Source organism: Alosa pseudoharengus, unplaced genomic scaffold, assembly GCF_046254945.1.
Source record: "Alosa pseudoharengus isolate Yale_2024_CS ecotype anadromous, Long Island Sound unplaced genomic scaffold, YU_APseudo_1.1 YU_APseudo_1.1_scf_3, whole genome shotgun sequence".
Classification (NCBI taxonomy): Eukaryota; Metazoa; Chordata; class Actinopteri; order Clupeiformes; family Clupeidae; genus Alosa; species Alosa pseudoharengus.
In genome coordinates, this window is record NW_027468718.1 from 33812490 (window position 1) to 33831370 (window position 18881).

Below are 18881 nucleotides of genomic sequence, written 5' to 3' on the forward strand. Positions count from 1 at the left end.
TGTCAAGCCAGCTAGAACCTGCCGCTCTCTCTCCCTCTCATGAGCGCTCAGACGCGTTCCCAATTAAATGGAGTAGCATACTGTAACGTTCAAGTTAGATCTGCTGCAATGTAACATGATGTTTTGACACTGACATTGTAAACGTTCTCTAAGAAGAGTGAAAAGCAGTTTGCAGCAAAGCTAACCAACGTCGTCGCAGGAAAAAGAGGGGCAGCCATACTGGGTAGGGCTTCAGACTTGCAACCGGAGGGTTGCTGGTTCGAACCCCGACCAGTAGGAATGGCTGAAGTGCCCTTGTAGTCTGGTAGGAAGGAAGGGGTCACCTGCACCCGAAAGGTATATTTTTTTAACCTAGTTTTTTGTAATCCTTAAGGTGTCTAGAAAAGGAATTTTGATGTTCCCCACGCAAATTATTGTCCCATATGTGTTTTTTTGTATCATCTTTTGTGTCCGTGCTTGATTTCCGGCTGTAAAAAATGAAAACATTAAATCTACATAGAATCTGAACAATACACCCTACAGACACAATCCACCCCAAATTCTCTTTGTCTTTCCATGAGGAATTGATAGATATGAGGATTGTCATGATTAGATGATGTATGGTGGTATTAAAAACTGAAATAAACACCAAAAAATGTAAAAAAAAAAAAAAACATTGGATCACTGGAACTCCTCCCCTATGGACCCTATTGATATATGATTTCTAACTTTTGTATTTTTACAGTCTTTAAGATGTCTAATAAGCAAATGTTGATGATCCCTACTTGAAAAATTGTCACGTTGGTCCAAATGAACATCTCCCATAGTAAGGAGTTACTATTCAAACCGTTATATTGGTATTATATTTATTGAAACAAAACAGAAAACCACTCATATAGTCAAATATGTGTGTGTATATAGGGTATAACAAATCCCCATTAGAATAAACTGAAATAGAAAAGAGTGATTCTAATCAAAGGTCAAAAGGTCAAGGGCAATGATGTCTATACATAATACGACAGGTCTTCATAATCAATCTCTTGCTCCTTGTCTTCTTCACCATCTCCATCCATCTCCTCGACTGTTTCCTCTAGAAAGTCAGTGAGTGAAGTGGGGAGGATAGGTCCGCAAGACCACACTGGTTCCAGGGTACCCTCTTCAGTCTTTTCCCAGCCTTGACCAGGATCATGGGGCTTGGGACACCAGAATGTTGGTGTAGCTGCTCTCTTGTAGATGGCCAGACGGTGGTTGACACGGTTGATGTGTGGGACCAGGTTGTCTCTGCAGTGCGGGAGCTGGGGACAGATCCACCTTGGATCTGGTGGTAAGCGTCTCATCCTCTCCAATCATTTTTTTTCACCATGATGCTGCGCACGTTGTTCACAGATTTTTCATGGGCCTGGCCATACATTACACAATCTAAATGCCTCGATGTCCTCCACCACATCTGGCTCCACAGACCACTGATCACCAAGTTTTCTGAGGACATAAATAATTATAGTATTACAAAGTCACAATGTATCAATACCTATGTTCAGCATTAATTGTCATTACATGCTACAGAATATCTGACTAAAAATATTCACTTGAAGGCTGCATGGTACTTTGGATTACTCTGTAGCTTTTTCAGAGGCCCAACCTTCCCTTTGCCTCTTAAGGCACTTGTAACATCTTCCCCTGTGAAGACGTACAGGCCGAGTATTGTTGTGCAGTAGTCTGCCCCCTAACATTCTGCCAGTTCGCTGATATTTAGGATCCGCCTGTGCTTTCTGGTCCCAATGTCGAAGTAGATGGTCAGCGGGACGGATTAGGCGTGGTGTAGGAGGATGAAGAAAATGTCTGTGTCTGGAATCCTCACCACAGCCACCTTGTGCCCCAGTTGAGCGGCATACAGCAGGTGCAGAACAATCTGGGTGTCAGTCTGTCCCTGGGTTGACTCCACCTGAGGTATCTCACATGTGGTCACCTGAAACAAGTTATTGAGTAAGGTGTGATAGTATATAGTAGTACAACATTTGACCAGTTTCTCATGTATAACTGGGCTTGGCTAAATATTTCCCAAAAGTTTCTAAAAAAGAAGAATAGTGAGAAAGACTGTCAAAATACTCACATTGCCACCCGATGACTCCAACTGATATGATTTGCCTTCAACGACTACCACTGCTGTTCCACATTTCTCCAGCCGTGATGCAGATGGGGCAGCCGTGGCCTACTGGTTAGCGCTTCGGACCTGTAACCGGAGGGTTGCCGGTTCAAACCCCGACCAGTAGGCACGGCTGAAGTGCCCTTGAGCAAGGCACTTAACCCCTCACTGCTCCCCGAGCGCCGCTGTTGTTGCAGGCAGCTCACTGCGCCGGGATTAGTGTGTGCTTCACCTCACTGTGTGTTCACTGTGTGCTGAGTGTGTTTCACTAATTCACGGATTGGGATAAATGCAGAGACAAAATTTCCCTCACGGGATCAAAAGAGTATATATACTTATACTATACTAGATGCTTTGCTGACCCACACCTCAAGTAGCAGTTTACAGACCTGTGTCTTGTTGCAAGGAAGAGTTTGAAGTCACTTGGTTTCCTTGTTCCTACTGTACTGTTGGGACATGCCACAACGCAATCTCTCCTGAGCTTTGAAAGAATCATCATGGTAGCAGTCTGTTGAGAAGACAAAATGCTTCTTAGCCACCATATGGTCAAGGGACTGAAGACAAATTCCCTCGAACGTTGGTGGGAGGTTCATCAATGCATGGAAGAGTGTATTGCTATCCTGGATGTAGAAAGCATACTTCGGATAAGGCACATCTTCAGGAGCATCTTCCATCAAGTAGTGAAGCATTGCAGCCTTGTTGGTCTTATGAAGAACCCATCAGCTGTGCCTAGGCTGGGAGGAACTGGCTGCAATGCTTCAGTACTTGATGGAAGATGCTCCTGAAGATATTTATGAAGTAAGATGTTGGATATTACAGATTATTCTGAACCACAGGTGGGTCATTATGTTTGAACAATTCATGCTAGATGCTTGACATTTTCAGGGAATATTGCATGACTGTAGATGTTTTCGAATTCAACGTTATTTGGCCCAGATATGAATATTCACCAAGTTATGGCTTGCTATGGTGTTAAAATAGCAACTTTTGACGACTATATCCTAAAGCCGAACCACATCAGATCTTTTACATTTTTATATATAAATCGCATATTAGTGCATTATTAACAGGTACAAATATGTCCGGAAGAAATCAAAATGTATGATTTATGACACATTATGGATTTAGCAGAATTAAAAATGCTAAAAAATAATTTCACATTTATGTTTTACTGCAAGTGTATATTTCCCATGTATGACAATGTCTACCTTACAAACAATCATATGATAAATAATGTGTTTCATTTAGCACATGCACAAAATGTTGAGTTGGTAGCTTTACTCAAACTATATTATATGGGTGATTGTCTTTTTCCAAGGTTGCTGTGGACATTTGTTTACTTATACCATGTGATGTTTTGTTTATATTGCCATGTGTTTCAGTTAATAGTGTCTCTGTCCCCACCCCTCACCTGTTTCTGTTTATTAGCCTTGTCACCTCACCCGTTTCTTGTTATGTTCATTAAGAGACACTTTCTGACATGTGACCCATTTTCTCCATCCAGATTTAGATACAAGGCCAGACAGGGCATTTTATATTTTAGTACACATGTTGAAGCCTCAGAAAAAAAGTTTATTAAGATATGATATCAACATATCAAAGTAGGTGCTTTGAGGGCAGCCGTTTGCCCACTGGTTAACGCTTCGGACTTGTTACCGGAGGGTTGCCGGTTCAAACCCCGACCAGTAGGCACGGCTGAAGTGCCCTGGAGCCAGGCACCTAACCACCCTCACTGCTCCCCGAGCGCCGCTGTTGTTGCAGGCAGCTCACTGTGTGTGTGTGCTTCACCTCACTGTGTGTTCACTGTGTGCTGAGTGTGTTTCACTAATTCACGGATTGGGATAAATGCAGAGACCAAATTTCCCTCACGGGATCAAAAGAGTATATATACTTAAAATACTTATATATAAACATGGAGTGCAACACAGGCACCAGTTTAACTTTCAGGAAAAAAATAGTGTACTTTTTGTGTGGAAATTTAACTGACATCATACACCAACACAGAAAAGATATTTTTCAACTTTATCGCCATTGTGCAGAGTACAGACAACAGTAGACTATTTTCTTTTTAACATCTAGTTGTGGTTGTTTCAAGTCGGACAGCTTTCATACTTAGTGGCTTGTCATTTTGAAATTCTTTTATAAATGTGGATTTGCTACACATATTTTGATTAGATTTTCAATACATTTCCTGCCATGCATTTCCTGGATTATGAGCTCCTAGGCATAGATGCAAAAAGCCCCTCCCCCAGTTAAGATGGGGGGTCCGGGGGTATGCTCACCGGAAGATTTTTCAAAAAATTAACTTTTAAAGGATGACTTCTGGTGAGTTTTGTGGAAAGAGAAGAGAAGGGTTGAGAAGAAGCAACTTCACGCAGAAGCTTGGGCTTCAGGGCACCCTGAGCTCTTGGGCCCAGTAGGCCCATTCAGTATTCCATCCCTGGACCTTTGGTATAACTCCATTTGTCTACAAAATGTAATTTTTTTAATACATTACAATAGAATATCTTGTTAACCTCTATATTACACAGAATGCAATGGTTCTTTGACTATTACTTACACCCAGGGTGCGATTTGTAGGGGGGGATGGGTGGGATTTCCCACCCTCTGGTCTTGATATCCTCCCCTCTGCTTAATTATTTTCATCGCCGGGGGGGACAACATTTATCCCCCTCTGCCCCTCATATTGCTATTTCATATAAGTAAAGCGCTGCAACGTGAGAACAGTCTAGTAGGCTAGCCTACATAATAATCTGACATCAGAAACGCACCGTCACCGTCAGCACTCATGCTGCTGACACAGTGGCTGCGTGATAACTTCATTTGGCCTTGATCGTGCAGGACATTTCAGAATGTCGACTGTGTAATCCATCATAAATGGCTAGTTTCAATGGAAAAGTTAGCTGGACAAATGAAAGAAAACGAGAAGGATTCAGTGAAGCATATCGTCATATTTTAGAACCTTCAAAATTAGAAAACTGATGCAACTGAGATGGAGGACAACTCCACGTATAGAACGTAGGCCTATTGTCCGAAGGAACTTACATTAAATGAGGAGATATTAGCTGAATGTCACAATTTTTTTTACAGAAATTGCTTGGCATCGCTTATTCAATGGCTCTCTACCGAAACACCTGTAGTTTGCGGAGGACGAACGAGAAAGCACTCGTTTGATAAATCAGCCAGTAGGCTAGGCCTAGTAGACAAATAACTTTCAGAAATAATCTGTAGGCCTACTGCAAAAACGAATGTTGGTGGGTATTTAAACTATCTAGCGGGTGTTTTAACAGCTGCAAGAAATAGAAGCTTCATCTTTATGTCTTTATGTTCTGGTTCGTAAATTATTTTCATAAAACTTCAAGTTGCCCTATAACTTTACTCTCCAAACTTCACTGCACTGTAGAGAATTAACTGACAGTATGATAGTAGGCTATTTATTTCCTGCAGGCTACAATAAACACTTATTTTTTCAACTTTTGCAATATTACGCACTTGGCTACTGAACGCAAATCAGCAGGAGAGAGAATGCCCAGTATGCAGCATGTAGTGCAATGTGTGCTATTTGGTTACCAACTAACACTGTTAGCCAATTCACTAACTCAAGACTTCAGTGCCATCATATACAACATTTTTTTACATAACAAATACAGAAAGGATGGAGGCAGCAAAAGTAGAGGAGTCATTTCAGATGGGGCAAGAACAAGGTGAATTTGTATGCTTGTCAAAACGTATCCTACCCTGCATTAGAGGAGCTGATCATCATACCAAGCACACTCGCTGTTTAAAGTCATACATCACGGTAAACTAAAACTAAGATAAAGGTAAATGTTACAAAGGTGGCAAAATGAATATAGGCTATTATTAGCCATGACATTACTAGGCTATGAATCGTTCGTTCATTTAAAAAAAAAAAAATTGGGGGGGGGGGGGGGGGTTACAAACTTCAAAATCATCCCCCCCTCTGGTTTTTACACAAATCGCACCCTGCTTACACCAGAGGATTTTTTAAACTAAGGCTTAGACTCCTAGGTTTGGACCTATAGCCTAATGAGATTTTAGATTTTGATTTTATTATGCTGGCGGCTAATCACACAATTTTAACGTAGTTTGAAAGGGACAGGATTCAGGAAAAGACAGGCACCTCTTCTGTCTGACTCACCTCACGTTACCCCATGCATTAGGCTGGTTTCTGACAAAAATTGTGGTTTGTGCCAACATGTAGAAACACTACTACAGCCATTATTTGGTGAATGGAGGTACAAATTCCTTTCTTTGGTTATTGTCCGCGATTCACATTAAAGCTGCAGTTGGCAAGATTTTTTTGATCATATTCACTGAAACCGACACTATGCTCCGACAGAACAACATAAATCACCTTTACCTCCACCTAGAGCGTGTTATTTGTTTTGCAAAAATCCACAGCTCCCGGTTCTTCTGGTCCAACCATTGGGGTATACCACGAATCTCGATTTGTGGGTTAGCGAGGTATGTTGCGCTCAAAGCCAGGGTATGCTCTGACACGAAAGTGGATCTGTTTTAGTGTCGCTATATCACCATGGTATCTTATGCTGTCAACCAAACCTGGTCAGGAGGAAGTTATGTGCTAAGTTATAGCTCAAATCGTGTAATCTACAGTACCGCCCACTGACCAATCAATTGTCTTAAAAACGAAGTCTCACGTGTAGGATTCTGTCATATATCTTACAGGTGGAGCTCCACCTCTACTAACATTTTGAATTTCGAATGCGCTTTAATAGTGCTGTGCGTGCAAATATCCCACTATGGACGTGCATACCATACAACAACTGATGACAATTGATTTATTTGATGTCATAGGTTAGACACAAAAAATGACCACAGTGTAGATTAAGCTATTGCTCATGAATGCGGAAGTAATTGTTTTTAAATAGAGGCGGTCTTGTGCGTCTCCACGTTTCACGATTGGCCAACATCATCCCAACACCGAGAACGCGCACAGATCTGAGCTGAAAGCCTAGTTTGACAAATATATCACATAACTGCTATGGTATCACTTAACGTATACCTCGAGAAGCCTCGATATGTCTACATAGCCTAGATATGTCTAACGTGCTTCGTAGTATACCCCACAGGGCTGTATGAGATCTGACTGTCAATCACAGTCTGGTGCAGTCTGGTGCGCACTGACGAGCACAAACTCAATGAGAGAGTGATCGGTGGAGGGAAGGGACATGAGAGTTATAAACATTCAACATTTTGGCTACGTCCCCTCAATCTGTCAGACTTGCCAACTGCAGCTTTAACTGTAGGCTATCACCGCCAGTGCATCGTAAAAGTTTTTTCCAACTTGTGTGCTGTCGCCACATTTGAGTCCTACGTTTTGCCTGCATGGATGCATGACTGAGTGCACATTTACAGTTTTTCTCAGTCGCTTTGGTGCTATTCTCACATCACTATTAACATTTGCACTGCAGTTAGTGCATTTCTCAAAACAATTAGTGCAAACTGCGAAACCTAGTGGATGACCTGCAAAAGCACGTCACTCGCTCAAAATGGATAGTCCATTCCTCAAAAGCACGTATTCATGTCAATGAAACTGTCAGTGTCATCAAAATGAGAAGTCTTGACACCATCGTTTATGAACAAGATAGTCAAATGGCTTTGTCATGTTTTCATTATGACAGTTCTCTCAGTGTTTTCCAATGCAAAAAAAAGTCAGAACTCGGTGACACTACCTAAACATGCTCAAGACAGCACTATACAGTACTTGTAGCCATTTGAAAACTACAGAAAAGTTACACATTGCTGTAGTTAGGGGAGTAAGTGAGTACAAGACACTGAATATGTACATTTTTACTGTATGCTCTTTGCAATTCTACAGCATTGTGACAGAATTTGATAACTAGTTCAACAATTTTGTATGTAATGACTCAAGCAATGAAATGAAGACTATTAGTTGTATAGCGAACGACTATTCAGTATCCATAAGTATAGTTCATTTTGACTGACATGACATAAGCAAATTATAATGTTAAAAAACAGCAGAGAACTGTATGAAAGCAACTGATACATGTCCAATAGCATTTGCAAATTGTTCAGAGGAAGGAGAATTTGCTACTATGATGTGCACAAATGACTACTGTAAATGTTGTGGAGGTTGAACTAATATAATTTTCATTCTGATCTGAAAAAAGCACCAAAGCGACTAAGAAAAACTGTAAATGTAACATGCAAGATGCAACAACCATTTCTAAGAGGCCTATAAACAGGTTAATTTCTGACATTACTACATGAATGTATTATTTATGTTGTAAGACATGTTTCACTTTCGCTATCATTGCGAGAAAATAGGCTACAATATGGAAAATGCTCCCTTTTGAGTCTGATCGCCTCCAAAAAATGAATGGGGTTTCTTTAGCCTGTGCTAGATAGATAAATAGATAGATAGATAGATAGAGATATAATTTGTGCATTATTTACATTTGGTTACATTTCAGATGGTGGTGCTTGTCGGTTTCCAGTAGTATAGCATTTTTCTTTCTTTTTTTATGTCCGTATATTGGGGGGGGGGGGGAGGGGGAGGGGCATTTTGGTCATATCTGAATATTGGGGGGATGTCTATGATGACTACGGCCCTGTGGTGACCAATTTCATAGCCACACACCCACACTTACAGTTCTCATAGCCCCAACCAAACAATCATTACCCATAACCACCAGAACCAGGCAAGTTACATTTTAAGATTCTAATTGTTGTTATACTGATCATTTAGATATTCTTAATCTAAATTAAATAATAAGATGTGAAGAGCTTGTGTACAGTGGCTTCTTTATCTCATTGCCCATGAAGAAGTCTAGCATACAATCATACAATCATACAATCATACAATCAGTGGCGTAACAAACCAATGGTGGACCCAGGTGCGAGAACGCTACGCGGGCCCCATGCCGACGGACTTTGGCCCAGGATGAATTAGCTCTGATACATGCAATACACATTAAGGGTGACTTCAATTGTTTATGAAAAGGGCCTGAGGCACCGAAGTTGTTTAGTAGTTACAGATTACAATTTCAAATAAAAAACACACGACTACATATCCATTACATGTGAAAACATTGAAAAATAATTTTATTAACAGCATGCAGGCCAGGGTATTACTGCATTAACATCAACTCGCATAGAATTATGGGAACACTCAATGCGCCTCTTCAACCCTCTGCTGAAACTGCAAGCGTAGATTGCTTGCTTATAAACTCGCACTGCGCAGAAACAAAACTTAATGTAGCCTAACTTATTTAACCGTCCAGAAACCAAATAAAATCATTCATATGCATACAATCCCAAATATGCGTGAATTAGGCCATTAGAAGAAGGCCATCTTACGAGCCTTTCGTTGTGCAAAATCGTCAACGATGTTCCCAATACTTAATGCTCTTGCTCTCGTATTTTCAATGGACAGGATAGCTAACCCACGGAGCCTCTCCTGCCCCATGCTGCTCCTTAGGTATAGGTCTTAATAAGTTTGAGTTTGGAAAAATATCGCTTAGCTGTTGCCACAGTCACAGCAATGGCAGAAACAACATGAGTACACACTTCCCCGAATGTGGATGTTACACTGTCATAATCTACCACCAGCATTTTGGCAAGTTGAAAAATAGATGACTTCTGTGAAATCTCTGCTTTAAAGCAAGACCTGAATGAGAGGAGTTGTGTTGGGAATGTCGGTGCAATGTCCCTGCTATAATGGTCTGACAAACGTCTTGCCTTTTCAAGCAGTTCATCATCACCTGCGAGTTCAAGGGTCATAGGACGTAAAGACTCAAACACATGACAAGTTTCCCGCATACTTGCAAATCTTTGGGAGAGCTGACTGATTATGATGTCCAGAGTTGCATTAAATACCTGCACTTTGAAGTATCTCTCTGCATCCGTTAAGCGATCATCTTCCGATAGAAGTGACGCTTCACTCTCCGTGCTCTAACATTCTAAAGTTCTAAAAAAAAAAAAAAAAGGAGGCAGGGCTGGGGTAGCGACGGGCCCCGGGAGGTCACGGGCCCTGGTGCGACTGCACTTGCTGCACCTACTATAGTTACGCCACTGCATACAATGGTAATCTCTCAGAATATCAGTTGACAGCAAAACTCCAACAACATTTTCTTGACATTTGACCTTTCAGCTCCCTAAGACCTCTGAAAAAGCCTCTGGAATGTATTTTAAATAGTTCCAGTGATGAAGGAAATGCTTTTGCCTTGCCCTGTCTAATCCTAAAACAATATTTAACTGTAAACCGTATACACATTGGCTTTGAATTCACAACGTACAAGTGAAGAATTTGCCAAACCAGAAAGTGGCTCTAAATAACAAGTGAACAGGTGAGACAATGATTATGCTAATAAGCAGATTCAGGTGAGCGGTGGAGACAGAGAGACAAGGAGCGAAAATCAGCACATGGTATAAGTCAAATGTCCATAGGAAGCCAGGAAAAAATCAATCACCCTCAGCCATGAAAACCATGTTTGATACCTTAATTGATAGTTTGAGTCAAGGTACCTACTAATGAAAATATATTATTTCCGGTGCTACAGTATGATGGTTTTTGTGGTAGACTTTGTCATATATGGGGAATATGCACTTGAAAATTAGGTATGAAGTTATTTTTTTCATGTTTGATGCTCTATAAATGAGATATTTTCATTTCTTTTGGACATGCAACCTAGTTGGTAAGGAAGTACTAAAACAGTAGTATTATATAAATAAATTCAAAACTTCTGATGGGATTCATTGTAAAGATATTGTGATCAAAACATACTTACATTTTTCATAAATGCAATATTCAGCAGGTCATAGCTTGACAAATATTCAACTGTAGGGCAATTATTTTAGAAGTTGAAGACAATTAACAGTGTAGAATACTCCCTGAAAATGTCAAGAATCTAGCTTGAATCGTTCAAAAGTAATGACCGAAGGAACTTAGTTTTTTAAAAAACAACATTGTGTGAGCCTGTTTTTTAAGCTTCCATGTCTCAGACAATGAAATAGGTACATGCTTAAACTTTTGCACAGTAGTTGCTGGGTATAATAACATTATTGACCTAAAGTATAAAGCAAATCCAAGATGGTCAGGCGGGAGGCACGGAATGACCCACCTGTGGTTCAGAATAATCTGTAATATCCAACATCTTACTTCATAAATATGGGGACAAAAATATAACCCAGTCTCTGCTTTGCATGATTTTTCTAAAATCTGTTGATTTGGCACGGAATGACTCAGGTATGCTTGTGATTACAAGGACAAAAGACATAAATTGTATTGCCAAATTGTAAGCCAAAATAATCAGTATAACCAGAGACTTTCTAATGAGGAGACACAGCACTCAAAAAATACTCCATAGAAATGCATGGGGCTAGTTTGTCACGCCAATATGGCCATTGTCTACACATATCCCACCCCTTCCTTGGCAAAACGTCGACATGTGAATACATTGAGCCAATCATATGGTTTGTTGTGAAGACATCGTGCCAATCATGTGTTGTGATCTCGCCGCTGGAGCAAGATTGGTGTCGTGAAGCCTTGCGCACGCGCAGTTCGACCCAAAGACTGTGCCCGATGAGTGCCCAAAAAACGTTGGTATATGGCCGCCCAGTGGAGGGACTTGCTTAAAAGGACTTTGGTATAACATATGTAGCCGTCACCAACTTGGTCATTTCCAGTAATAATAAATCAAAGAACACATGCTTACTGAAGCTGCCATTCACATAGTTTTCACCATAACATATATTCTGAGGGTATCTCCTGTCAGGGCAAGCATAAGCATATAGGTTTACTTCTCCATTAGTGCTGCTATAGCCACCATAACATATGAACTCTATGACGTCTAAACATGCCCTGGACAGCACAGGATTGGAATGCACTGAAGTGTCAAAAATGCCCATTCACTCTGAAGTCATTTTTTCCCTCACATCTAAGGGCAGTGTCTCAAAAAGTGCATACTCCACTAGCAGACCACAGCGCTTTAGAAGCGGACAGCTGCCCAATTCACTAGGCAGGGCTACCAAGTGATTTCCTTTCAGCTCTAGACAAGTCAACATATCCAGGTCGGAAATCTTTGATGAGAGCACAGACAGGGCGTTGTTGCCCAGCTTGAGCGTGTTCAGCTTCCTGCATAAGAAAAGCTCATCGGGGACGGTGGTTATCTTGTTAGATGTGACCGAGAGGTACTGAAGGTTCTGCAGAAACCTAATCTCAGGAGGGATGAAGCTGATGTCGTTGTGGGACAGGTCCAAGTACAACAGCTTGCTGCAGCGGAACAAGTTAACAGGCAGGACCTCGATCTTGTTAAAGCTGAAGAAGAGCCTCTCCAAGTTGACCAGTTTCTTGATGTGCTCGGGGATCTGTGCGATGCTGTTGTGCCACAGCTTCAGGCAGGTGAACTTGGGCAGGTGTTGGAAGCTGACGATCCCCTCGATGGAAGCCAGCTTGTTCTCCCTCAGGTCCAGCGACTGCAGGTTGACCAGGCTGAAGATGGCGTACGGGATGCACTCGAGGTCACAGTGCACGAGCTCCAGCTCACTCAGACTCACCATCTTCTTCAGACTGTTCAGCGTGACCAGCTTGGTGCCGTCGTTGTGGACGTACAGCCTCTGGAGGTGGCTGGACACGTCCACTATGGCCTGAGGGATCTTGGTGACATTGCTCTTGAGCAACAGAGTCTTCAGGCACCTCAGCTCCTGCAGCGACTCCAGCGTAATGATTCTAGAGGCGCTGGGACGCAGTGAGCCAATCAGGTGGAGCTCTTCCAGGTTCCTCAGCACGTACAACCAATAGGGAAGCTCGTGGGCGCCTACAAACCACACCCGTAACACCTTCAGGTTGGCTTTCAGGAAAGGCAGGGCAGCCGTGTCCACCCTCAGTGAGCACTGGTACAGGGACAGCTCCTTAAGTTCCTCCAACTGCTCGATGGCGGCCGGGATGGTGATGTTGTTGAGGTGCTCCATCTTGATGGCCTGCAGCTCGGCCAGCTCGAAGAGGGCGTCCGGCAGGCCCGGGAGCATGATCAGCTGGAGCTCCAGGCAGCCACTGGCGTTGGTCTGCAGCCGCCGGCGAAGCTTTTCAACCGACCACACGTGGTTCAGGTTGAGCTGCCGCAGCTTGTTCTCCGTCACCTCGGACAGGAAGATGGCGAAGCGCTTGGAGTAGAGCTGGTCATACTGGTCCATCATGTGCAGCAGGAAGGCAAAGTCGTTCCTCACGTCCGGGATGTCGTTGACCCCAGTCTCCTTGCGCACATAATCAAAAGAGTACTCTTTCAGAGAGCGGTGGAAGAGCCAGTAGGTAGTGTAAAGGCATATGGCGCCACATATGACCACAATGAAGAGATAGAAGTAAGACAATTTGATGAACATGCCAGCCATGTTGTGAATGCAGCAAAAGAACCTGTACCCAGTCATGTCCTGAATATCCACGTTACAGGCGATGATGATGCTTATCTTGGGGACGAGGGCACCGTTTGAAACAATGATGAAGATGAACATGAACACCTTCATGATGGTCTGGCGAATGTATGTCTTGGAGAGCAGGTTGCTTTCCTCCACGTGCAGCCGGAACTTCTTGATCCGCTCGAAAAGGGCCTTTGCTTGCTCACACTCCTTCTTGTCCAAGACGCTGCCTGCCACCGGTTTGTCCATCACAATCTTGCTTTGTGTGGAAGACTGGCTATTGACCAGGTTGATGTCCTCGGGGGAAGCCTCCTTGTCCTCCAGATGCTCTCCTGACACCTCAGACAAGGCCCGGGTAGTCCAGGGCGACTCAAAGCACTTCCCCAAGATGGAGACAAAGTGTTCGATTTTGGAGCTGGACTCGGGGAACTTGAACCAGAAGTTGCTGCACACGATGAAGACAATGGTCTGCATAAGCACCATGTAGGGAAAGACCTTGGCGAACCAGTGGAGGCTCGTCTGGTAGCAGATCTTGTGAATGAACTTATACTGCATCAGGTCCAGGTTGTTGTCCACACCCTTGCTCTCCAGATCTGATGCCGTGGGCGAGATTGAGGAGGAGTTGGAGCATTCAGCTGTGTCGTGATTCATGGTCAGCGGACATGTCGGACTTCTCTGAGGAAGACAGTACATTCTGTCATCCATCACCTACAGACAAGAAGAAACATCAGACATGTCCTTAAATATTTAGCCAAAATGGCTAAAGTGTGCAGGAAATGAACGTAGGCTACAACTTATTACAGGGGACTAGCATATGTTGTAGAAATTAGAAAGATAGATAAACTAGAATAGATAGCCTACTTCATGAATGCTGAAGGAACCAAAAGTTCGCAGTAGGTACTCGCAGTAGGCTACCATGTAAACACAAGCACACAACATAACTTGTAGCTCTCAGTTTTAATAGCGAATTTCATTTGGGATGGAGTAGTAACTTGCAGCTACTTACAGTATGCTGCTCTGACACCCACCTGAACGGTGCAACCAGACACTGCTATCAGAATCATGATGAAGGACAGGATGTCGGTGAAGACATCCCACCAAGGCTTCAGCACACGAAACGCTGGGGGCTGCTCTGAGAAGTGCCACAACTCAGACACGTAAATCATAACTCCTGTCAGGACACAACAAGACACACCAGAATGGCAAGCAAGTTATACTGTTAACACTGTTGTTTGATTTTATGTAATCACAGGCTTCCCAATTATACCCGTAAACGGGCAGACTAGGACCAAAAATCGGCCCTGGCATATTTGTCTTAAATGGTGTTATATCTCCTCCGGAGGGTATGCTTTCAGAAAATTATAGTTTATGGTGTTTAATTTGTTTTCCCTGGACAGTATAGGCCAACATGTATCCACTTTACACTAGATTCGCCTTTACAGAATAAAGGGCAATGTATTGTGCATGGCATGGAGGAAGATGGGAAATGTCTTAAATGGTGTTATATCTCCTCTGGAGGGTATATGCTTTCAGAAAATATATAGTTTAGGGTGTTTAATTTGTTTCCCTTAATAGTGCAGGCCAAAATGTATCAGCTGTTCACTTGATTCGCCTATACAGAATAGAGGAGTATGTGTTATGCATGGTATGGAGGAAGATGGGACATAAGGCGCTATATCTAACAAAGTTATTATTATTATTGGGGGCCAAGCAGCGAAGCTGCGAGGCAACCCACAGTGATTCTACGTTTTCTTACTAGTGCAGTGCCCGTTCAAACGTGCTATTCCTGTAGCCCAATTACATGCCTGCAGGTAGGCCTGCTTTAAAAATAGGATGATAGGGAAAAACATAATTCCAGGTAAGCATTCAATAATGACTACAGATAATATAATAAATGTGAATTTAAGCATGGCTGCATGTGACATTTTTTACAAATCAAAATGACATAATCCTAACAGCTGTTTTGAGTCAAGGCTATATGCTTAGCCTATTGAATAACTTGATGATAGAGAAAACAAACCATTTTGTGGAATGATGCATCATATGGAATTTGCAACGGTGTGACTCAAAAATAGTCTCTGGTGGCCTATAAGTGACATCACACTCTGTCTGCCACTCGTTGCTTGTCGCTGGTTATGCTTTGCATGTGTGGCATTCTGAGACGTTCTTTAATTCGGGACCATTATCGCTCGTTTCAATTTAGGACCTTGCAGTTGGAACTGTTGTTTGCTTATTCAAAGTCTAAAGACAGTCCAAAGTAGCCTGGGCTATTCATATAGCATCACACTCTGTCTGCCACTCGTTGCTTGTCGCTGGTTATGCTTTGCATGTGTGGCATTCTGGGACGTTCTTTGATTCGGGACCATTATCGCTCGTTTCAATTTAGGACCTTGCAGTTTGAATTGTCATGTGCTTATTCAAAGTCTAAAGACAGTCCAAAGTAGCCTGGGCTATTCGAAGTGTCCGCTTATTGCACATCATTGTTTACGTCATTTTGAAGAGCCACTGCATATAGCCTACCTGTGTGTGTTGGCATGTTGGCGTGTTATTGCAAAATCCGTGGAGTTATCTTGCACTCGCTTAAGTTTTTACCCGTGTAACCTACACTGATCCAATTCTGCCAAAGCCCTGCTTCTATCCTCACTGGTAGCTTACAGTCCTACAGTGCTGTGTGGGAGGGGGAGTGGCTAGCGGCGAAAGCCAATGCGTGCTTCTTTTACCGATATAGGCTATTTAACGATATCTTTTGCATTTCTTATTCAAACAACGTCAAATTCGGCAGTGCACTTGCTCATGCCTGTAGCAAGACACCTGCCAAGTTTGTATTCAGTCTGACAAACGGTCAGCGAGATATGCGTGCCACAGACACACACACACACACACACACACACACAGACACACAGACGCTTCTTGCTTTATAGATAGATTATAACGAAACGCTCATTTGCCATTGAACCATACAGTAAAAAGTTGGGAAATTTGGCACATTGATTCGGTACAGTTATATGATTAATTTCACTAAGTTTCATGTCATGTGCTATAGCGCCCCCAATGTGTCAGATTTTGCATTACATCTATGCGCTTAAAGTTTCAACCATACAAATTGAGGTATACTTGGAATCCTTGGATGAGGCCGAACTCAACACACCCCATGACGTCAATTTCCGCCATGTTGGATCTTCCGCCATATTGGATTTAATCAAAAACACTTAAAAGGAATCAAAGGTCATAAAGTTTGTCCGATTTTGACGAAACTTGGCGCAGATGATCGTCAGACTATGACTCACAAACGCATTGCTTTTTGGAGCCATATTCAAAACCTGTCGCCTGTCACGACCAATCAAGTTTGGCGGCGAAGCCGCCAAACAGGAAGTGAAGTAATATTTCAGTAAAGCTTTAACGTATCAAAACCAAACTCAGTACATGGGCTCAGGACCCAATAAGGAGGAGGCTCAATACATTTGATGACTTTTGACCTATAGGTGGCGCTATAATGAGCAAAATTACATTTTGGCCTGTAACGGGTAATGTGTTTGAAATTAAAACTTGCTATTGGTGTCTGTTAATGTTAATGTTAATGTACTAGTGGTGTCTGTCGGAGGCCCTAAGGATGACAGATGTGATTTTGTGACATCAACATAATTGATCCGGCCGCCATATTGGATTTAATCAAAATAACTTAAAAGTTTTCACAGGATACAAAGTTCATCCGATTTTCATGAAACTTGGCACAGATGATCTTCAGACCATGACTCACAAACGCATTGCTTTTTGGACCAATATTCCAAACCTTTTGCCTGTCACGACCAATCAAGTTTGGCAGCAAAGCCGCCAAACAGGAAGTGAGGTGATATCTCAGCAAGGCTTTCGCATATCAACACCAAACTCAGCACATGGTCTCAGGACCCAATTAGGAGGAGGCTCCAGAAATTTGGTCCATTTTGACCACTGTGTGGCGCTATAATCACAGGAAGTATAGTCATATTTCAGCAACGCTTTGACATATAAAAACCAAAGTCAGTACATGGGGTCAGGACCCAATAAGGAGGAGGCTCAATAAATTGAATGACCTTTGACCACTAGGGGGCGCTATAATCACAGGAAGTGGGCTCATATTTCAGCAATGCTTTCACCTATCGAAACCAAACTTATTATATGGACTTGGGACCTTATCCTGAGGACACAAAATAAATGTGGTGACCTTCAACCACTAGAGCGGCGCTAGAGTAACAGAAGATTACTCAGGATACTCAGGAATGCTTTCATGTATCAAAACCAAACTTGGTTAATGGACTCGTGACTACAACCTGAGGACGCTCAATATATTTATTGACCTTTGAACACTAGGGGCGCTATAATTATCAACACTTTCTTGTATCGACACCAAACTTGATATGTGGACTCGTGACTACAACCTGAGGACGCCCAATACTTTTGGTGATATTTGAGGTGTGCGTATGTGAGGGGAGCTATTGGGGTGTGTGGCGGAGGAAGTTTATCTGTGTATATGTGTGTGTGTGGGACGGGGGGGTTAATTGGGTGTGTGTATAATGTAGCAACATTGGGTTGCCATAACAACTCCTGCTCAACTGCTTGGCCCCCTCATTGCTGCTTGCAGCTATATTTATTATTATTACTATTATTATTATTATTATCTAAATTACTCTTCAAGTGCACATAACTTAGAGTGTATATAATCAATTTGACCAAAAAATATGATAAAATACCCTAGAAAAGTCTAGACCACTACCAAAAAATGAGATATAACTTCTGATCACAATGAAACTGTCATAAATGGACTCAGCATCCTCAATAACCCCTAAATTGACACCAAGATTGTGAAAATGTGATCATTATTAGTAGATATATGTGTGCAGTCATTATCCTGGCCAAGGTGAGAAAGCGCCCCCCAGAGGAGGGGCAAAACGGGGTCAGAAAATTTGCACCCCATCATTTTTCAACAGTAGGACCCCAATTAAAGCAGATAAAACAAAAAAATCAATTTTAGCAAAAAAATCCTACGGGACCATTATTTCATGACAATTCGTACCCCACTATTATAGTTAGACTCTATCTATATGGCTCTGGATGGGGTCAGATATTCTTTAGAATGTGTATTCTACAACATTCTAATTACAGTTTTGTCAGTATTTGCTGAAGAATAATGCATAAAACAACCCTCATTTTAACATATTTCCACCAACTGGATTTTCATGGTATTTTACTATGGTGTAAAGATCACCAATTGAAATATAAAAATGTGAAAATAAATTCTGTTGCAATTAGTTTTGGGTCAGACCTTTGCCTGGACAATTAGCTCCATTGTGGTATTTATATATTAACT

The 18881-nt window shown here is 42.1% G+C and overlaps 1 protein-coding gene and 1 long non-coding RNA gene across 2 annotated transcripts; both read right to left on the minus strand.

The window, feature by feature from the left end:
• Positions 1-893: 893 nt before the first annotated feature.
• LOC143099742 (uncharacterized) lies at positions 894-2175 on the minus strand. Its single transcript, XR_012981731.1, has 3 exons — positions 2090-2175; positions 1838-1945; positions 894-1458 (listed from the first exon to the last, which is right to left on the minus strand). It is a non-coding gene; the product is annotated as an uncharacterized LOC143099742 (long non-coding RNA).
• Positions 2176-12034: 9859 nt separating this feature from the next.
• Positions 12035-14703, minus strand: LOC143099743 (volume-regulated anion channel subunit LRRC8C-like). The gene is made up of 2 exons (XM_076262680.1): positions 14566-14703; positions 12035-14245 (listed from the first exon to the last, which is right to left on the minus strand). Exons 1-2 carry the CDS (start codon positions 14701-14703, stop codon positions 12035-12037), a joined length of 2349 nt encoding a protein of 782 aa, XP_076118795.1.
• Between the last annotated feature and the right edge of the window lie 4178 nt (positions 14704-18881).

What these genes read in the sequence shown, in the direction of transcription:
- LOC143099743 (XM_076262680.1), bottom strand. Translation starts at nt 14,703, where the DNA reads ATGATTTACGTGTCTGAGTTGTGGCACTTCTCAGAGCAGCCCCCAGCG. An exon ending in TGTCTGGTTGCACCGTTCAG is followed by an intron (nt 14,246 to 14,565) that starts GTGGGTGTCAGA and finishes TCTTGTCTGTAG; the next exon opens with GTGATGGATGACAGAATGTA.